At 41.8% G+C, this 18,965-nt stretch overlaps 2 protein-coding genes across 2 annotated transcripts in view; one reads left to right on the forward strand and one right to left on the reverse strand.

The window, feature by feature from the left end:
• Positions 1 to 18,965, reverse strand: part of LOC136830164 (uncharacterized) — a 35,465-nt gene that overhangs the window by 5,672 nt on the left and 10,828 nt on the right. The window lies entirely within an intron of this gene.
• LOC136830162 (uncharacterized) overlaps positions 6,355 to 18,965 on the forward strand; it is a 56,538-nt gene continuing 43,927 nt past the window's right edge. The window contains exon 1 of the mRNA XM_067089414.1: positions 6,355 to 6,590. Within this exon, the coding sequence (XP_066945515.1) occupies positions 6,570 to 6,590 (21 nt within the window). The 5' untranslated portion in view covers positions 6,355 to 6,569. The remainder of the gene's footprint in view (positions 6,591 to 18,965) is intronic.

Consider the following 18,965-nt stretch of genomic DNA (forward strand, 5'->3'; position numbering starts at 1 on the left):
CTAACTGCCTGACTGTAAATCGGCAGGAAGCAGACTTTTCGGCGCGCGTATTACTCCATGATTTGTTGCGCAATTAGCAAATGGGTGTGTGTGTGTGTGTATGTGTGTGTTTTCGCTCTGCAAACATTGTGCCATCTCCCCGGATTGGGTCACCTTACCCCCACCCCAGCCCCCATCTTCCTACACCCTCCTCGAAATTTAGGACCGCGTTCTGACTCTTCCGCCGGTGTAAACATTATGTTATTTATTGGAAACTCTCCCCCCGCCCCCACCACCTCTTTTTCATGTATCGATGTTGTTCATTAACACAATGGAGATTCTCTCTCTCTCTCTCTCTCTCTCTCTCTCTCTCTCTCTCTCTCTCTCTCTTCTTGTTTTTCTCTCTCGTTCTCCCTCGTCATAACTTCTCGTCCTTTTTTCGTAAGGATGAGAATCGGAGCGTTTCTCAAGTTCGGGAGATTTTCATATATGTCTGGTGGAACATTTGTTTTTCTTTTATGCATTTTTTTTACTTATCCGTTGCGTCTATGAGTATAGGATTAGACTTAATTAACGCTTTTATATAATCGATAAGTATCATTACGAAGGTGTATATACAGTATATATATGTGTCATTTTCTTAAGTAGAAATGCACTTACTTAACACATTTATATCTTCGATAGGTATCATTACAAAGCAATACAGTAATTGGTTAAAATTTATATAGAGGGGTAACTTCAATCATTATAATAGGCAATGCGTATAATAGGATTTTGATAAAGAGGGTAGGAGAAGTGTGTGTGGGCTTAGACAAGGAAGAGTAGGCCTATGTGTGGAGAAACTATTTGCTATGAAACAATTTTGTGATAATTTAGAAGGTAAAGAGAAAAGTTCTAAATGGCATGTATGGACCCAGAGAAAGTTTATGATACGATTTATGAGTAAATGTTAATATCTAGATCTACAGAAGCCAAAGTTCCGAAGTTTGAAGAGAATGTTGAGTCAACTCTCCTTTATGGAAGTGAGGTGTGGGTGTTGAATGCGAATGAAAGCTGAAAGGTGGAAGCTGCAGAGATTAATAATAACAGAGATTAATTTATTATTATTATCATTATTATTATTATTATTATTATTATTTGTGGTACAAGAAAAGTTGATAGAGTTAGAAATGTGAAGATGCTGAGAAGTAGCAAGTAGGTTAGCAAAGGTAGAAGGATATATCCTAGTATTCCGAGGTGGTCCAGCCATGTGGAATGAATGAGAGAATATAAGTTTCTGAAAAGGGTGTACAATAAGGGAAGGTGGAGAGGAACACGCATACATGGCTATACAGTTGACATTAAAGATATATTAGAAAGGAAGGTTTCTAACATTCAGGGAGGAACCGAGTGTGTACAAAATGGCGCAGTGGGATTATCATATTGAAGCGACGTGTACATAAACACAAAGGGAGAGGGAGAAAGAGAGAGAGAATAGCAATTCGAACGGTCTAATCAGCATTTGGTACAATCTATCAATCACTGTACATCAAGTACAACAGACAGAGGCGAGAAGTGCTTCACAAGGGGCTGATTAAATGAAGGCGATATTGAGGCGTGAGAGCCGCCACTCCATGCTGGTATTAATTATGTGCTTGTGGAGAGTAATTGGGTTACATTCATTTCGTACATAATTCTGTCAGGCGAGCTATAGCATTCATTGCATATGTGTGTTCGTGTAGGTTCTTCAGCTGTGTGTAAAATGTGCACTTTGTATGTACACACATGCCGCACACACATATTTTATATATATACAGTATGTATATATATATATATATATATATATATATATATATATATATATATATATATATAATATATGTATGTATATGTATTTATATATGTGTGTGTGTGTATATATACACACACATATATATGTATATATCTTCCGACGACGAGAGAAAAGAAGGCGATGATGGCAATTTTTCACTAAATTTATATTTCATTTTTTAAAATAATGTTATTTTCGTGTCAATAAAGCTTCCAAGAATATTTCATATCACCTGCTTCGAGTGAGAATCTTTGTCGCCTGGTACCGTAATATCTTCGTGTTTTCCCTAAAGAAGTTTTGGAATCATTCCTTCTGAAGCTCCTGAAAGGACGAGAGAAATGCCAATCGCGCATGCGTATAGCTCCGTAGCTCAGTAGGTGCACTGACTCCAACGCCTCCGGTAACATTTCCGGGCTCCTCCAAATCGTCTTGAAGCCTTCAGAGACAGTATGTGCGCAAGAGAAGGCGGAGATTTGGTTTAAAATGTACTGGATGGCGAAGCAGATCGGCTAAAAGCGATTTTCCAGAGAGAAAAGTACATCAAGAGAATGGCAGATAACTTCAGTCTGCATTTGTTTCCTCATGAAAATATGGACTACTTCGCGGAGCAGTAAGGATACGAGGTCCCTGCTTTCTGCGCTTATGGATTTATTCAGCTGCTCTACAGTTGCATTGTCACTAATGGACGCAAGTTCTTCACCCGAAATAAGGAAGGAAATCATAAAGGAGAGAGGAGGACAGTGGCGTGGAGGAACAGACTATAAAAAGTAGAGAACGGGGGTTGTTCTAAACTGACTGAAAGATTTCGGATGCCTAAAGTTATCCACTTGGAACAGTTCATAACAAGAACTAGAAAAGAAAAGAGAGGACAACGGCGTGGAGGTCAACTGAAGAAAAAAAAGTAGAGAACGTGAGTTGTTAGAAGCAGCTTCAAAGATTTTGGACTGAGGGAATTACTTGCTCGAGCAGCAGAATTGTAAAATTGAAGGGTTGATCAATATCATCATAAGCGTCTACAAGACGACTCGTTTAAGAAAAGAAACTGCTTAGGTGACAGAAAAAGAACTCAAAGTAATGATTAACGCGATGTTAAAATGATCTAAAACGTTCAGCATTTCCCTTGAAGACATTGTGGAATCCTTCACCCTCCGGCTCCTGGAATGACGAGAGAAATGCCATTCGCGCATGCGCAGAACTCCAAAGTTTCCAGGAACAATCTCCGAAATGCTCCAAATCCTCCTGAAGTCTCCAATATGAACATGTGTCTTATTTGGAAACATGGGTAAGAGAAAGCAAAGAGTATGGTGAAGAGACTTGGATATCAATGCAGATCGTTGACAAGAAGATAAAGAAGCAAAAACAGAACTTCCTGAAGAAAACTGCATCATGACAATGGAAATGGAAATTCAGAAGAGGACCAGAAAACAAGAAGAAGGTACTCATCAGGATGGAGTCGAAAGCTACCTACGCAAGTCTAAGGACAAGGGTGAGGGACAAAGGCTCCCAAGGCTAGCCTATCAATTGAGGACACCGTTGAAGGGATGGGTCCGTCCCAGAGGCTGCTTCCTAGGAGGAAGCCAGGTATCCTGCTAGGCTGGGGAAGCGGGCCTGGAGAGGGCCCAAGAACTTCAAGGATGAGGACCAAAAGCCCCCAAAGGCTCGCCAGTCTCTTGAGGGCAGCCTTGAAGGGAAGGGTCCGACCCAGAGGCTGCTTCCTCGGAGGAAGGCAGGTATCCTGCCAGGCTGGGGAAGCGGGCCTGGAGAGGGCCCAAGAACTTCAAGGATGAGGCCCAAAAGCCCCAAAGGCTCGCCAGTCTCTTGAGGGCAGCCTTGAAGGCAAGGGTCCGACCCAGAGGCTGCTTCCTCGGAGGAAGGCAGGTATCCTGCCAGGCTGGGGAAGCGGGCCTGGAGAGGGCCCAAGAACTTCAAGGATGAGGCCCAAAAGCCCCAAAGGCTCGCCAGTCTCTTGAGGGCAGCCTTGAAGGGAAGGGTCCGACCCAGAGGCTGCTTCCTCGGAGGAAGGCAGGTATTCTGCCAGGCTGGGGAAGCGGCCTGGAGAGGGCCCAAGAACTTCAAGGATGAGGCCCAAAAGCCCCCAAAGGCTCGCCAGTCTCTTGAGGGCAGCCTTGAAGGGAAGGGTCCGACCCAGAGGCTGCTTCCTCGGAGGAAGGCAGGTATCCTGCCAGGCTGGGGAAGCGGGCTTGGAGAGGGCCCAAGAACTTCAAGGATGAGGCCCAAAAGCCCCCAAGGCTCGCCAGTCTCTTGAGGGCATCCTTGAAGGGAAGAGTCCGACCCAGAGGCTGCTTCCTCGGAGGAAGGCAGGTATCCTGCCAGGCTGGGGAAGCGGGCCTGGAGAGGGCCCAAGAACTTCAAGGATGAGGCCCAAAAGCCCCCAAAGGCTCGCCAGTCTCTTGAGGGCAGCCTTGAAGGGAAGGGTCCGACCCAGAGGCTGCTTCCTCGGAGGAAGGCAGGTATCCTGCCAGGCTGGGGAAGCGGGCCTGGAGAGGGCCCAAGAACTTCAAGGATGAGGCCCAAAGCCCCAAAGGCTCGCCAGTCTCTTGAGGGCAGCCTTGAAGGGAAGGGTCCGACCCAGAGGCTGCTTCCTCGGAGGAAGGCAGGTATCCTGCCAGGCTGGGGAAGCGGACCTGGAGAGGGCCCAAGAACTTCAAGGATGAGGCCCAAAAGCCCCAAGGCTCGCCAGTCTCTTGAGGGCAGCCTTGAAGGGAAGGGTCCGACCCAGAGGCTGCTTCCTCGGAGGAAGGCAGTTATCCTGCCAGGCTGGGGAAGCGGGCCTGGAGAGGGCCCAAGAACTGCAAGGATGAGGCCCAAAAGCCCCCAAGGCTCGCCAGTCTCTTGAGGGCAGCCTTGAAGGGAAGGGTCCGACCCAGAGGCTGCTTCCTCGGAGGAAGGCAGGTATCCTGCCAGGCTGGGGAAGCGGGCTTGGAGAGGGCCCAAGAACTTCAAGGATGAGGCCCAAAAGCCCCCAAGGCTCGCCAGTCTCTTGAGGGCAGTCTTGAAGGGAAGGGTCCGACCCAGAGGCTGCTTCCTCGGAGGGAGGCAGGTATCCTGCCACGCTGGGGAGGCAGGCTTGGAGAGGGCTCAAGGACTTCAAGGATGGGGCCCAAAAACCCCAAGGCTCGCCAGGCTCTTGAGGGCAGCCTTGAAGAGAAGAGTCCGACCCAGAGGCTGCTTCCTCGGAGGAAGGCAGGTATCCTGCCAGGCTGGGGAAGCGGGCCTGGAGACGGCCCAAGAACTTCAAGGATGAGGCCCAAAAGCCCCCAAGGCTCGCCAGTCTCTTGAGGGCAGCCTTGAAGGGAAGAGTCCGACCCAGAGGCTGCTTCCTCGGAGGAAGGCAGGTATCCTGCCAGGCTGGGGAAGCGGACCTGGAGAGGGCCAAGAACTTCAAGGATGAGGTCCAAAAGCCCCCAAGGCTCGCCAGTCTCTTGAGGGCAGCCTTGAAGGGAAGGGTCCGACCCAGAGGCTGCTTTTTTGGAGGAAGGTGGGTACCCTGCCAGGCTGGGAAAGTGGGCCTGGAGAGGGCTCAGTAACTTCAAGGATGAAGCTCAAAAGCCCCCAAGGCTCGCCAGTCTCTTGAGGGCAGCCTTGAAGGGAGAGGTCTGACCCAGAGGCTGCTTCCTCGGAGGAAGGCAGGTATCCTGCCAGGTTGGGGAAGCTGGCCTGATTGAGGGCCCCAGGGGTGGGGGCCAAAAGACTCCTTTGGGAGGCCAGTCCTTGGGGGCACCCTTGAAGGGGAATGTCCTCTCCAGAGGAGAAAGGCAGGATTCCTTGGAAGATCTGATAAGAAACTCATTCCCGCTCATTATGACTCCCATTTCTGTTTTCCAAATTATTAAAATATTTTTTTACATTTTTTTTATTGTACTCTGCTTCACTTCGTTCGTATCAAAATTTTCCCATGCTAAGAATTCATTCAACGGAAAGTTTGTTTCGTACTTTTCCGTCAGTCTCTGTGCCACACTTTGTGCTGTTTGAGTGCCCCACCCTTGGGGACTTGAGGAATCGTTTCTCCTCAGAGTTCATTGATGAAGAGGGTAATTATCGTCTTTCCTGGGATCTCGGAGAGGATATTTGGAAGTTCGTAGAGGAAGCTGGTTGCCTTGGAAATTTATAACGTATCGTCATTTTATTTTTACCATTTTTTATCAGTTTCTTGGAAATTTTATATACCTTTTATTCCTTTGAGGCCACACACTTTTATTAACGACGATGATGACCATAGGTATTGCAACGTTGATTTGTATATATATATATATATATATATATATATATATATATATATATATAATAATGCGTTGTATATACACACGCGAGCTACCAAATTGGAAATCTGCCTAGCGGCTTGCATTAACAGACATCGAATATTATTGTGGAATCGTTCTCTACGATTTATTTTTCCATTTTCTTTTGAAAATGAAGTTTTCCTCTAGTTATCGCTATAGAATTATTTCATAGAAATCCTGATAAAACAAAAAATCTCCTTTCTATATGTCTAACTATACCATTTCCAGAACAAGTGTTGTTGTTCCACAATTTGGAACAAAAACTGGCGCCAAAGTCGTCAGCTGTTGTTCGTTTGTCAACAAGATGGCTTTTCCTCGTGGGATTTTTGTTCGATTTCGTGTGAATTTTTCCTCTTTTGACATATATAGACTATCAGATATACGGAAGGATATACAGTGAACTATAATTATTTGGTGTATAATGCTTATCGAGCCTTTTTTGTTAGGAAATTCATCCAAATTACGAACCATCATCTGGAATGAAGCATGCAAGTTCACTGGTAAGTGTTCCAAAATTGTGATTATGTCTGATTCTGCATGATTTTATGAAGTTCATTCATTATTTAACATATGTTCTTGTGCGTTTAAGTCATTTTAGAGAAGAGGAGATAAATTTCATAACAGTAAATAGGCAAAACTATATTAATTCCCATACACGTGCTGGTAGTACAATTAGACCCATAATCGAAGATAGGTTAGGTTAAGTTTTTACCGTAGCTTCTCAGTTTTAAATTTCCTTTTAAATACTATAAACATCTTTCAGTCTTAGATATTTTGTTTAAATGTGAAACTACAGTTGACATAGCCGCGTGTGTAGGTGAAGTCAAGTTTCACCCACAAATACTGGAACGAAAGGTCGTAGGCTACATGTTTTTTTATCGCCAGTACTTAGTAGACTGATTTAAAACTTGGAAATGGTTCAGACTTATTTTTTTGTGAAAATGTACAAATGTAAATTGATTCCACTGAAATGAAATGCCCTAACCAAATAATAATACCCTAGCCCTGTTCTTTTGAGCCTTAAAATAAATTTATTTTCATAATTTTATTTATGAATTAAAAAAAATAGTGAAAATCTTTTAAAAACTTAAAGTTAATCGACGTAGCAATGATAAAGATGTATATGCTTGTGCGGACTATTTTATATAATCCATTTAATGACACTACCCAAATATTAAACAAAATAATGAATGTTTCATTTCAGTCAATGATATATATATATTATATATATATATATATATATATATATATATATATATATATATATATATATATATATATATATATATATATATATATATATATATATATATATATATATATATATATATATATTTAGCATTTCGATTATTTCATGTCAGTGGCATACCATTTAGCCTACATAGGCCTAGTTACCATACTTTTTCGATCAGTACTATGATATGATATTGCATCCAGCTCTCTATTCAATTTGTGAACGATACTTAGGCCTATAGACATAGTACGTTGCAGATATAAGATTTTTTTATTACAACTCCCATTGGAGAATGAATAAAATGAATAATGTGGAGTGTTCATGCACGATGTAAATATTGAAGATGTATAGCGGTTCACACCTGCGATTATACGTAGCTTTTGTTTATGTACGACGTCACACAGCGAAGACGAATTGTTATAATGTTCGGAATTACTATTTAAGAAGGAAATTCCTCCTTAAATTGTATGGTATAGTCTCGTTTCCTTTAGACCGAGTGTGCATTTGTTGATTTAAATTGCAGATTACGTACCTGGCTGGTGGTAGCTGAGTTGACTGCGGTGTGTCACGGGTAGCGTGAGAGAGAGAGAGAGAGAGAGAGAGAGAGAGAGAGAGAGAGAGAGAGAGAGAGAGAGAGAGAGAGAATTAACCGTAAAGAAAGCGTGCATCCACCACGACTCGCCTCCATTGCTTGTTCGAGACCGTGGTCAACGCTATAACGTTTCCCCGCGTTTTGTGAGCTATCCGTCTCTCTCTCTCTCTCTCTCTCTCTCTCTCTCTCTCTCATTGCAAGCTCATGCTCCTCTGCTTTCATTTCTTCGTTATAAAAAAGTATCGAAGCGGGAGTGGGGTACATGTAAAGATACGGAAAGAAAATAAAAAAATAACTTTGGGATAAAGAAAGCAGAGGCGGAAATTGTCCGCGTGTGCTCCGGCGATCCCCGAGATGAGAGAGAGAGAGAGAGAGAGAGAGAGAGAGAGAGAGAGAGAGAGAGAGATCCCGATGACAGCAGTCGGGGAAAGATAATAATAATAATAATAATAATAATAATAATAATAATAATAATAATAATACTGAAAGGAAATAGTACAGTAGCCACCCTTAGATCTGAGTCCCCCTTCTTGAGAATATATTTAATTACACTTTCCTTAAATAATTTGCTAATGTTATTTATTTATTCTAGCAATGAATATCCTATAGGTATCTTACCTATGGGTGTAGGATTTCGCCAAGGAAGTAATTTTTATTATAAACGAAAGGATTTTTTTTTTCATTTTCTTATCATTAGTGACAACTGGTTCTTGTGCTTCCCATACAAAAACTGATGGTATATACTGTATATATATATATATATATATATATATATATATATATATATATATATATATATATATATATATGTGTGTGTGTGTGTGTGTGTGTGTGTGTGTGTGTGTGTGTGTGTTTATATGGACGTGTATATTTTATATAAATTTTAATTGTAGCTACAACAATCCGGTTATTTGACTGGTTATGTATATATGCTGTAATTGTGTGTGTGTAGGCAAAATTATTTTCACGTTTGGGTTAATAATAGATTGTTTTATCCGAAATAACACAGTTATATAAACAACCGTCTTGTTTAAAAAAAAAAAAACATGGTTTCAAAACCAGATCCAATTAAAAGCCACACGAACTAAGAGTCTATTCGTCTTTGTTTACGAAACTACCCAACTGGCTATTGGAAGCGGGACTTTAAACTGCCAAACTGCTCACTGACAGTTCGGTAGTAAAGGCAGACGAAGGTAGACGATTTTACAAAGAAACTTCCGAAGGACAAGAATTCCTCTTTCCTCACTTAACATCTGGGTCTGACATCGTGAGGTTCGTGCGTTTGCTGTCTAAAGATCTGCTAGCCACCCTCTGCTGCTGTAGTGTCTGAAGAAGATCTGCTAGCCACCCTCTGCTGCTGTATAACTTCAAAATCACTACTTCACGATGTCCATGTACAAATCGACCCACAGCTTCCCCGACCGCCAGGCCCTAGCCGAGGAGTTCAGGAAAACTTTCCCCAACAAGGTTCCAGTGGTCGTCGAGAGGGCCCCCAGCGCCCGGATAGGCAACGACAAAGTCAAGAGGTTCCTCGTCCCTTACGAGTGCTCCTTCGGCCACCTCTACTGCATCGTCCGCAAGCAACTGCGCCTGCGACCGGAGGTCTCCCTCATTCTGTACGTGAAAGACGTGATTCCCGCGCCGAGCATGACCATCGGGGCCTTATACCACACCCATCACGACGATGATTATCTGCTCTACGTCACTTACCAAGACGAGAACGTCTACGGTGGCGGCAAACCGTCGAAGGGAAACTCCGATGACGCTGCGAAGTCCCCGGTTGTCTATGACCATCCGGAGGACGACATACCCTTGCTTGACGTTTGTTCGAGTGTCGCCAGTTTCATCGAAAGTGACAGCAGCCCAGAGGAGGCATCGGGTGGGGACCATGTTAATGGTTTCAGACCGGCAAGGTCAAGCTCGAGATATACAGTTAATATTCCTCTCGAATTGATTGACGACATGAGTAGGATTCAACAGCGTCTTGCAAACTCCAGACGACAAATTGCTGGCGCTTCCGGGCAGACCACTTCCGAGGTAGCCTCTGAGCAGCAAGGCACGTCCGGCGTGGCCCGTGAGCAGCAGGGAACGCCCGTGGGGCCCAGAGAGGAGCAGGGTACTTCTGAGGTGGCCTCAGAGGAACAGAGCACGTCTGAGGAAGAGACAGGGGAGCAGGGAATATCTAAAGAGGTTACGGAACAGACAGGCCCGTCTGAAGAGGTTACAGAACAGACAAGCACGTCTGAAGAGTTTACAGAGCAGACAAGCACGTCTGAGGGACCCACTGAGCAACAGGGCACGTCTGAGGGACCCACTGAGCAACACGGCACGTCTGAGGGGCCCGTCGAGCAGCAGGACACAACAGAGGCGACTACTGGGCAGCGGGGCATTCCTGAGAGGTCCTCCAAGCAGCAGAGCACATCAGAAAGGGTCTCTGATCAAGGTCCCACCAGAGATTTCGAGCAGGGCACAACCGAAGGAACCACCAAACGAAAGCAAACGGAGGAGGGTGCCTGCGCAAAGGACGCCGCTGAAGGACCTTCTAGGCAGGGAGGTAGTAGCCCCGAGTCTGAGCAGGTTCCAACCAAGAGGGCTTGCGATAATCCAAGCCTCTTCGAAAGTTCTTCCAGTCAGAGTGAAGCGTCTTCTGAGGAGAGCCAGGATGAATGGGCCTCCAGGCGGGAATTCGCGCAAATGGCCACCGGGCAGGACCAGAGTGAGGGGGACTGCATAGAGTTCCCGAACGGTGCCTCTGGGGTGGAACGTGCTGAAGAAGCTATATCACTGGAACTCTTCGAGGAATCTTCTGTATGAATGCTTGCTGATAGAGGCTTTTAAGTGGGACCACAGAAGTTGGTCTACGGAAATTACTACCAAATTATCTGGTAGAAACAATCTCCTCTATAATATATAATAATGTATTATTAGAAGTCTGGATTTAGCTTAATAATTTTAGGATCACTTTAGAATGTTTTTAGTAGAGAGAACACTTCTACAAATGAAATTGAAGCAAGACTTTCATTAAGAAAAAAAAGTTCTATTTCTAGCCGTCTAAGGATGCAAAACTTTACAGGAAGTCAGTCCTGAAGTGTTAAATTACTTTTTAATGTTATTAAAGGCCACGTTTAAGATGGCGGCTGGTTAAGATGGTCAGAAGTCTGAATTTATAATTTCTTAATATACGTTAATGAAACTAATTCAGATTCAAACTTTGAATAATTTTCATGAAGGCTTGAGGAAAATTTACACCTTTTTTTAAAGGTGTCAGTGAAGAACCTTTTTATTTTTTAACAATTTTTAACTTTCAAAAAATTTTTGACAGTTTGTTTGGATTGTTAACATGTACGTTAATTAACAATTTTACTGTTTTACCATTTTAGTATACATAGAGGTGAACTTGTATGTAAGTATTTTATTTTGTGCCTTTATGTACAATGTAATTTTATTCTGTCGTTACTTTACATGTTATTTGCTCTTTTTTTTTTGTAACCGCATTTCTGATCTGTTTAGATGCTCGCTAATTTTAATAAAATTAGATATGAAAGTTAACTTTTTTAATTGAACATACCAAAAATCAGTTTTGACTGTTTTGTAATCGTCAATTGTAGTTGTCAAAAAGATAAACTTCGAGTTCCGAGAGTCATTAAGTAAGATTTACTGCTTAGCAATTCGACAAAAACTGCCCAAATGGTTTAATTCTTTGGAGGTCAAAGTTTTATAACTGGTCTAGGATGAGTTTTTTTAAGCCACTTGAGCTAATTACAAAGCGTATTTCCAATGGTAACCAGAGTACTGAAAAGGCTTGGTGGTAAAGTCTTACCTTACGGGACTCCGGTATCAGTCTGAGCTTAATTGAAAGCACATTGATAAAAATGTCTTCTTTTAGTCTTAGTAAGTATTAACTGTTAGGATGATTTTCTCTAACACACAGTTAATGCAAAGAACGAACTTTGCCTTAAAATAATCTCTGGTTGGTTCTGTATATTAGTGTTGTTGTTACAAAGAACGAATCTGTATATTATATTACAGTAGGTTTTTACAAAGCACGTATGTGCTCCCAAAGTCTTGCTGTTAAACTCAGTTTTCTGATAAATTGTAATCCATAAAGTTTCAAAAAAAAAAGTTTATTTGATAGTCTCCTGGTAACCAATACCAGAAGTAAGTGCATCTGATAGCCAGTATTTCTTGACTTCTCGATTTCTCAGTTTTTGCTTAAGTTTATCACTACAAGCCATAAATCCCAAGAAGGAAATGAACGAATAAACTCTCGGTACCGTACGTGGAAGGATTCGAACCCACGCAAGCCATCATTGGAGTGAGGTTATGCGAACCTTCCAAAAATAAATGGATCTGCAGAAATTAAAAATCCCTACAAGAGTTGATGCTTGTAAATTTTTGATTGATTCTGAGATATAACTCAGAGTCTTATGCTATATACCTTTTTTTTTTTTTTTTTTAAGGAACAAGAGACCGTGCTGGCCCTAACCAGTTTTGATCTGGTAATGGCTCTATCTTTTCCCTGGCCAGTTTTTTCAAGTTTAAACTTTCACACAACTTTATACACTATATAGGCATGACCTAAGGTTCTTTGCAACGCGTCTTCGGCCCCAAGCTGCAACCTCTTTCATTCCTTTTAGTGTACCTCCTTTCATATTCTCTTTCTTCCCTCTTACTTTCGTCAACCCTCTCCTAACAATCGATTCATGGTGCAGCTGCTGTGAGGTTTCCCTCCTGCTACACCTTTCAAACCTTTTACTGTCAATTTCCGTTTCAGCGCTGAATGACCTCGTAGGTCCCAGTGCTTAGCCTTTAGCCTAAATTCCATATTCATTTCAATTCAATTCAATCCTCTTTTGAAGGGTTAAACAGTCGTTTAGCACACAACATTGCACTAAAAATGAACATTTATACTTGCGTTTACTTTGAATATAGAAGTAACTAGCAATCGTTTAATTTGGTACAAGAAATATTTAACAATTACTTTACACTGGATAAAGATGCGACTGTTACACTTAGTAAAGATGTATATTCCTCAGTGGTTTGATATAATTGCAACTACCAAACTGAGTGGCCCACCCACCAATTTCTAACTCCTTCCCCCCCTCCACCTTCTCTCTCTCTAATCCATGAAGTATCACTTACTTTTAAATTCATTATTATCATAATTATATGTATGTATATTATTCAGCTCTATTTGTGTATGTATCGTATAATAATTATATGCAGTGTAGTGTATTATTATTACATATATTATTGCGTAAACCAGTTATCACAGAAACAGCCAAAAAGCTACGTACTATCCCTAGGGGCAGCTGTCACAACACTAGCAAAAAAAAAGCTGTTTACTATCCATTTAAATCTCTTATCATTCACGAAAGTGCAAGGCCACTCGCGCATGCGCAGGGCACTTCTTAGTCCCCGCGCGCGGGAAACGCCGACCGCTCCCGGGTAGAAGAAGAGAACGCTTTTGCGTTTTATAGGAGAGTTAAAGGAACCTCTATTTTATTTCCTCGGGGAGAAACTTAAGCAACAACAGCCGCTCTCGCTGTTGGGACGGAGAAACAATACGACGGATTGTTGTTGTATTGTTTCTCAGCCTCCGAAGGCATTTTGAACGCCCGGAAGAAAAGGGATGAACATCGTAACGAGAGGTTTATCCTTTTTTTTTTTCTGTATTTTTAGTGTCGTTTCGGCCGCGGTTATGTCGCTTCGGGGTCGCGGCGATCAGGTAACAGAAGAAGAAGAAGAAGGAGAAGAAGAAGAAGAAGAAGAAGAAGGTGAAGAAGAAAGACGAAATAAAACGAGAGAAATCTGTATCCTATATAGTTGCCAGTTCGTGCATTATCGTCGCCATTTCCTGGTGTGTTTAAGAAGCCCCCCTTTTTTTTTTCATTTTTTTTTAAGCCGTGAGGATCTGGGATCGATCCCGGGAGGGATAAAAACGACGCGAGCCAGTTTCCAGGATAATTAATATTTCCTCTGTTGACCCAAACATCGAACTAGGTACTTGGAGGTTAGCTGACTCAAGAAGGTTGCAACTTTTCTCTCCTTTAAAGGGGAAAGTCTTTACGGATGAGGTTGCTAGCCCCACACCCTTTGGCTTGACCCCAACAGCCATTGTCTTGTAAAGGAATTAAACTTGAGGAATTGTTAATAATTAAAAGATTTATTTTTTGCTGTGATAATTTTTTTTATCATGTCCACAGTCTCAGAGAGAGAGAGAGAGAGAGAGAGAGAGAGAGAGAGAGAGAGAGAGAGAGAGAGAGATTTAATTCATGCATTTATATTTGAGGCTCAATGCATTAATCTCTTTGAATCTGAAACTCATATGATGTGAACAATTGATTCAGTAGGTTACAGGGCCAATTTTCCAGTCTCTCTCTCTCTCTCTCTCTCTCTCTCTCTCTCTCTCTCTCTCTCTCTCTCTCTCTCTCTCTCTGAAACCGTCTTTATCTTGATTGTAGGTTACAGGCCACTACTGTCGAAATCAGTCTTTCTTTATATGATGTGAACAATTGATTCAGTAGGTTACAAGGCCAATTTCTCCAGTCTCTCTCTCTCTCTCTCTCTCTCTCTCTCTCTCTCTCAATGTCGCTAATCTGAAACCGTCTTTATATGAAACAATTGATTCAGTAGGTTATTCCAGTCTACCTCATCTCTCTCTCTCTCTCTCTCTCTCTCTCTCTCTCTCTCAATGTCGCTAATCTGAAACCGTCTTTATATGATGTGAACAATTGATTCAGTAGGTTACAGGGCCAATTTTCCAGTCTCTCTCTCTCTCTCTAAAAATGCGTCACTTACCCATTAAAGAAACAGGTCCCCTGGCGGAACCCCCTGGGCCACGGTTGGGACGGTTATCAGGGAACCAGGACAAATTCGACTCAGCCGCCCAGTGTGGTTAAAGCTATGCTGGTTAGCCTAAGAGATGACATTAAGGTATGAAGTCACACACCTCCCCCTCCCCCCCCTCGCAGTGGGGGGGGAGAAACGGGCGTTTGCTACACTTTATTGGGATGGGTGTAGGGGATGGAAGGGAAGGGGACACTGCATGGGGGGTGGGGGGGATACTGTAGTAGTACGTTGAAGGCTACTGAGGAAATTGAAGGGAGGGAACGAGGTCTGGCGTCCCAGTACCAGATGTAAGAAGAGGAAGAATGTGTTGTTTATCTCGGTGTTGACTAATTATAATAATAAACGGTTCCATCGAGCATTATAGTTCACGGTGGGCGCGTGATTTGGACGCATCAGCGATATCGAATCTTTGTCGATGTCCCTCTTCCAAAGTAAGTGTCATCGCGCTGTGGTCTTTGGAGAACATCTAGGTAGGCGTGAGATTTGGAAACCAGTAGTTTTAGAGGGCTGTCTTGTCCCTAATTAAATGCAATACTTCCTTCAGAAGCAAGGTATGAATTAGGACAATTGAAAACAGGCCGTAAATGTCACTTTTTTGGGGGGGGGGTGGGGGGAGGTCCCTGGACCGTTGACCAGGTAGTGACCTAAAGTGACCTTGGAGTAGCTGTAATATACGAGTACAGTTTATTAACTGTACGGTAATTTAGTAATTATATCTTAGATTGTTTTTAAACAAACTTTTTACTTTCTAGTATAAAGGTAGCTTGAAAATACGTTGCAGCCATTGCCTGCTTGTAGCAGTTTGCCTTAATATTGATTTTGCCTTAAGTAAATTTGGTTTTGTGAAGGGGACATGTATAAAATAATTTTCTTTGCACTTTTATAGATTTATTGATGGATATAAATTGCGTTCTTTAGTAGCCTCAGTCTTCAGTTCGTGCTGGACAAAAGTTTCTTTGTTTCACAAAAATGAGGTTTCTCTCTCTCTCTCTCTCTCTCTCTCTCTCTCTCTCTCTCTCTCTCTCTCTCTCTCTCTCTCTCTAGAGTCTAGGAACCTGTATAAATAATCCTAGATGTCGCAATATGTAAATTTAACAAATCAAGCGAAAATCAAGCGATAGTTCTCTCTCTCTCTCTCTCTCTCTCTCTCTCTCTCTCTCTCTCTCTCTCTCTCTCTCTCTCTCTGTAGAGTCAGTCTAGGAACCTGTATAAATAATTCTAGATGTCGCAATCTGTAAACTTAACAAATCAAGCGATAGTTTTCTCTCTCTCTCTCTCTCTCTCTCTCTCTCTCTCTCTCTCTCTCTCTCTGTATAAAAAATTCTCTCTCAAATCAAGTGATAGTTCTCTCTCTCTCTCTCTCTCTCTCTCTACTAGGAACCTGTATAAAAAATTCTAGATGTCGCAATCTATAAATTTAACAAATCAAGTGATAGTTCTCTCTCTCTCTCTCTCTCTCTCTCTCTCTCTCTCTCTCTCTCTCTCTCTCTCTCTAGAGTCTAGGAACCTGTATAAAAATTCTAGATGTCGCAATCTGTAAATTTTAACAAATCAAGTTCTCTAGTCCTCTCTCTCTCTCTCTCTCTCTCTCTCTCTCTCTCTCTCTCTCTCTCTCTCTCTCTCTCTCAAACAAACAGTAGGAGGTCTACTAGGAACCTGTATAAAAATTCTAATTTGTCGCAATCTTGTAAATTTAACAAATTAACAATTAAGACTCCTCTAATTTTCTCTGTTCTCTTCTCTCTAATCCGTGAGAGAGAGAGAGAGAGAGAGGGAGAGTAACAAACAAACAGTAGGAGGTCTAGATTTCCTTTGGGAAGCCACATTTGGAGATCTAATTTGTGGCATCGTCTTGTGAGTGTAGCGAGAAAGGATTAACAATTAAGACGCCTGCTAATTTTGGGATGTTCTCTTCCTAGTAATCCGTGAGAGAGAGAGAGAGAGAGAGAGAGAGAGAGAGAGAGAGGCGGATAAAGTGTTTTCCCTTAACCATTTATCCTCACAGCTTTCCTCTCCCACTTCTTGCAAAGACTTCCAAACGCTTTCACCAGTCCCTGCAGCTTCTCTTCACTAGATAGAAAATGAAAATGTGACGCATTTTATGATATTTTTTAATATTTTTTTTTTTTTTTTGAGGCGACGGTAAATATCCGCAGACGACATCTTGAATCTATTCGTGATTGGCTGAAACTCACCGCCAAGAGTGTATTCAAATGCACCGACCAATCAGAATTAAGAGAGCCTTCAGTGACTTAAATGTGTATTCTGTAACAGATACAGAGAATATTTTGTAATTTTCAAGTTATTTCCTTAGTATTTTAGACATCACCAAATAGTATTAAAAAATTTAAAGAATTTCAACTTATTTTTTTATTTTTATGAAGAATTTTTTATATTAGTTTTGTATTTTTGTAATTATTTTTAAAATATTATACAATTCAAGAATATTTTAATAATTGTTAATTTAAACGTGTCTGTAATATTGTAAAAATTTCAATTTATTAGAATAATATTTCGGACATTTGAACTGGGTTTTGTACTATTTCAGAAATTACAAAATCAAATTTGTAATATAAGAAGCATCCTGGCAAGAGGAATTGATGTTTGAGGGAAAAAAATGGTCCCTACCAAGAACTGAGATATACAGAGAAACAAATCTCTCAATAATTGATTACTCTCTCTCTCTCTCTCTCTCTCTCTCTCTCTCTCTCTCTCTCTCTCTCTCTCTCTCTCTCAAGAGTCTAGGAACATGCACAAATAATTCTAGATGGTGACGTAATGTGTAAATTTAAGTCATTAAACGATAGTCCTCTCTCTCTCTCTCTCTCTCTCTCTCTCTCAAGAGTCTAGGAACATGCACAAATAATTCTAGATGGTGACGTAATGTGTAAATTTAAGTCATTAAACGATAGTCCTCTCTCTCTCTCTCTCTCTCTCTCTCTCTCTCTCTCTCTCTCTCTCTCTCTCTCTCTCTCTCGTCAAGGAATTTTGTATAAATAATTCTAGACGTAATATGTAGGTTAAACGAGTCAAACGATATTTCTCTCTCTCTCTCTCTCTCTCTCTCTCTCTCTCTCTCTCTCTCTCTCTCTCTCTCTCTCTCTGTCCTCGTGCTACGCCCTTGGAGAACAGCGTCATGAATTGTTAAACGTCTCATCTGTTCCCGTCGGGTTTAAAAAAAAAAAAAGAAAAACTATTTTTTGAAGTGTGTGTCTATTTCCACGGAGCCTTGACAAACACTGCCGGATTTAACGGATTGTTCTGTCATTTTGTTTGTCTGACCTTTTATTTTCAGGGTCAGCTTCTCAATTGACCTGGATTGCCACCCCTACCCTCCCCACTTCCCAAACCCCCACCCCACCCTGCAAATGAGGGATTACTTTCCGGGGACAGTAATGTCCCAGGGAAGAATAAACAGGTTGGTAAATGGCTCCATATTACTTTTTTTTTTTATCCGGCACCGAATTTAAACTTGACCAAGACGCCACATAATTCAGACTTTTCTTTAATTCTTTACTTATTATTATTATTATTATTATTATTATTATTATTATTATTATTATTATTAGTTCAGTGGACGAAACCTATTCACGTGGAGCAAGTACACCAAAGGGGCCATTGACTTGAAATTCAAGCTTAATGCGCGGAAGCACACATAGCTTGATCTTCAAGGCAACAATGTGCGCATGCGTCATCGCCGTCATGTTATGCTATGATATTAGCCTGACGCAGTACCGGTAATGACGCAAATCGACGCGGGAAAGACGCAAGGGATTATCAAGCGCTTCTAACCGAGGCTCTCTCTCTCTCTCTCTCTCTCTCTCTCTCTCTCTCTCTCTCTCTCTCTCTCACCAAGCCTTCGATGCGAACTTGGGGATTTTCTTTCTGCAATCTCTCTCTCTCTCTCTTGCAAACTTCCGCCGATGAAATGACGCGGAAAATCAGCATCGTCTCTAAGTTTTCCCATCTTTGCAAAGTTTTCTTATTAAAGTATATTTAAAACGGGAATATATGTGTCATTGGTACAGCGGGCACTTATGAGGTATTGGACTCTCTCTCTCTCTCTCTCTCTCTCTCTCTCTCTCTCTCTCTCTCTCTCTCTCTCTCTCTCGAGTCAAGGAACTTGTATAGATAATACTAGACGTTGTCGTAATATGAAAACTTTAATGATAATTCTCTCTCTCTCTCTCTCTCTCT

Source organism: Macrobrachium rosenbergii, chromosome 46 (assembly GCF_040412425.1).
Source record: "Macrobrachium rosenbergii isolate ZJJX-2024 chromosome 46, ASM4041242v1, whole genome shotgun sequence".
Lineage (NCBI taxonomy): Eukaryota > Metazoa > Arthropoda > Malacostraca > Decapoda > Palaemonidae > Macrobrachium > Macrobrachium rosenbergii.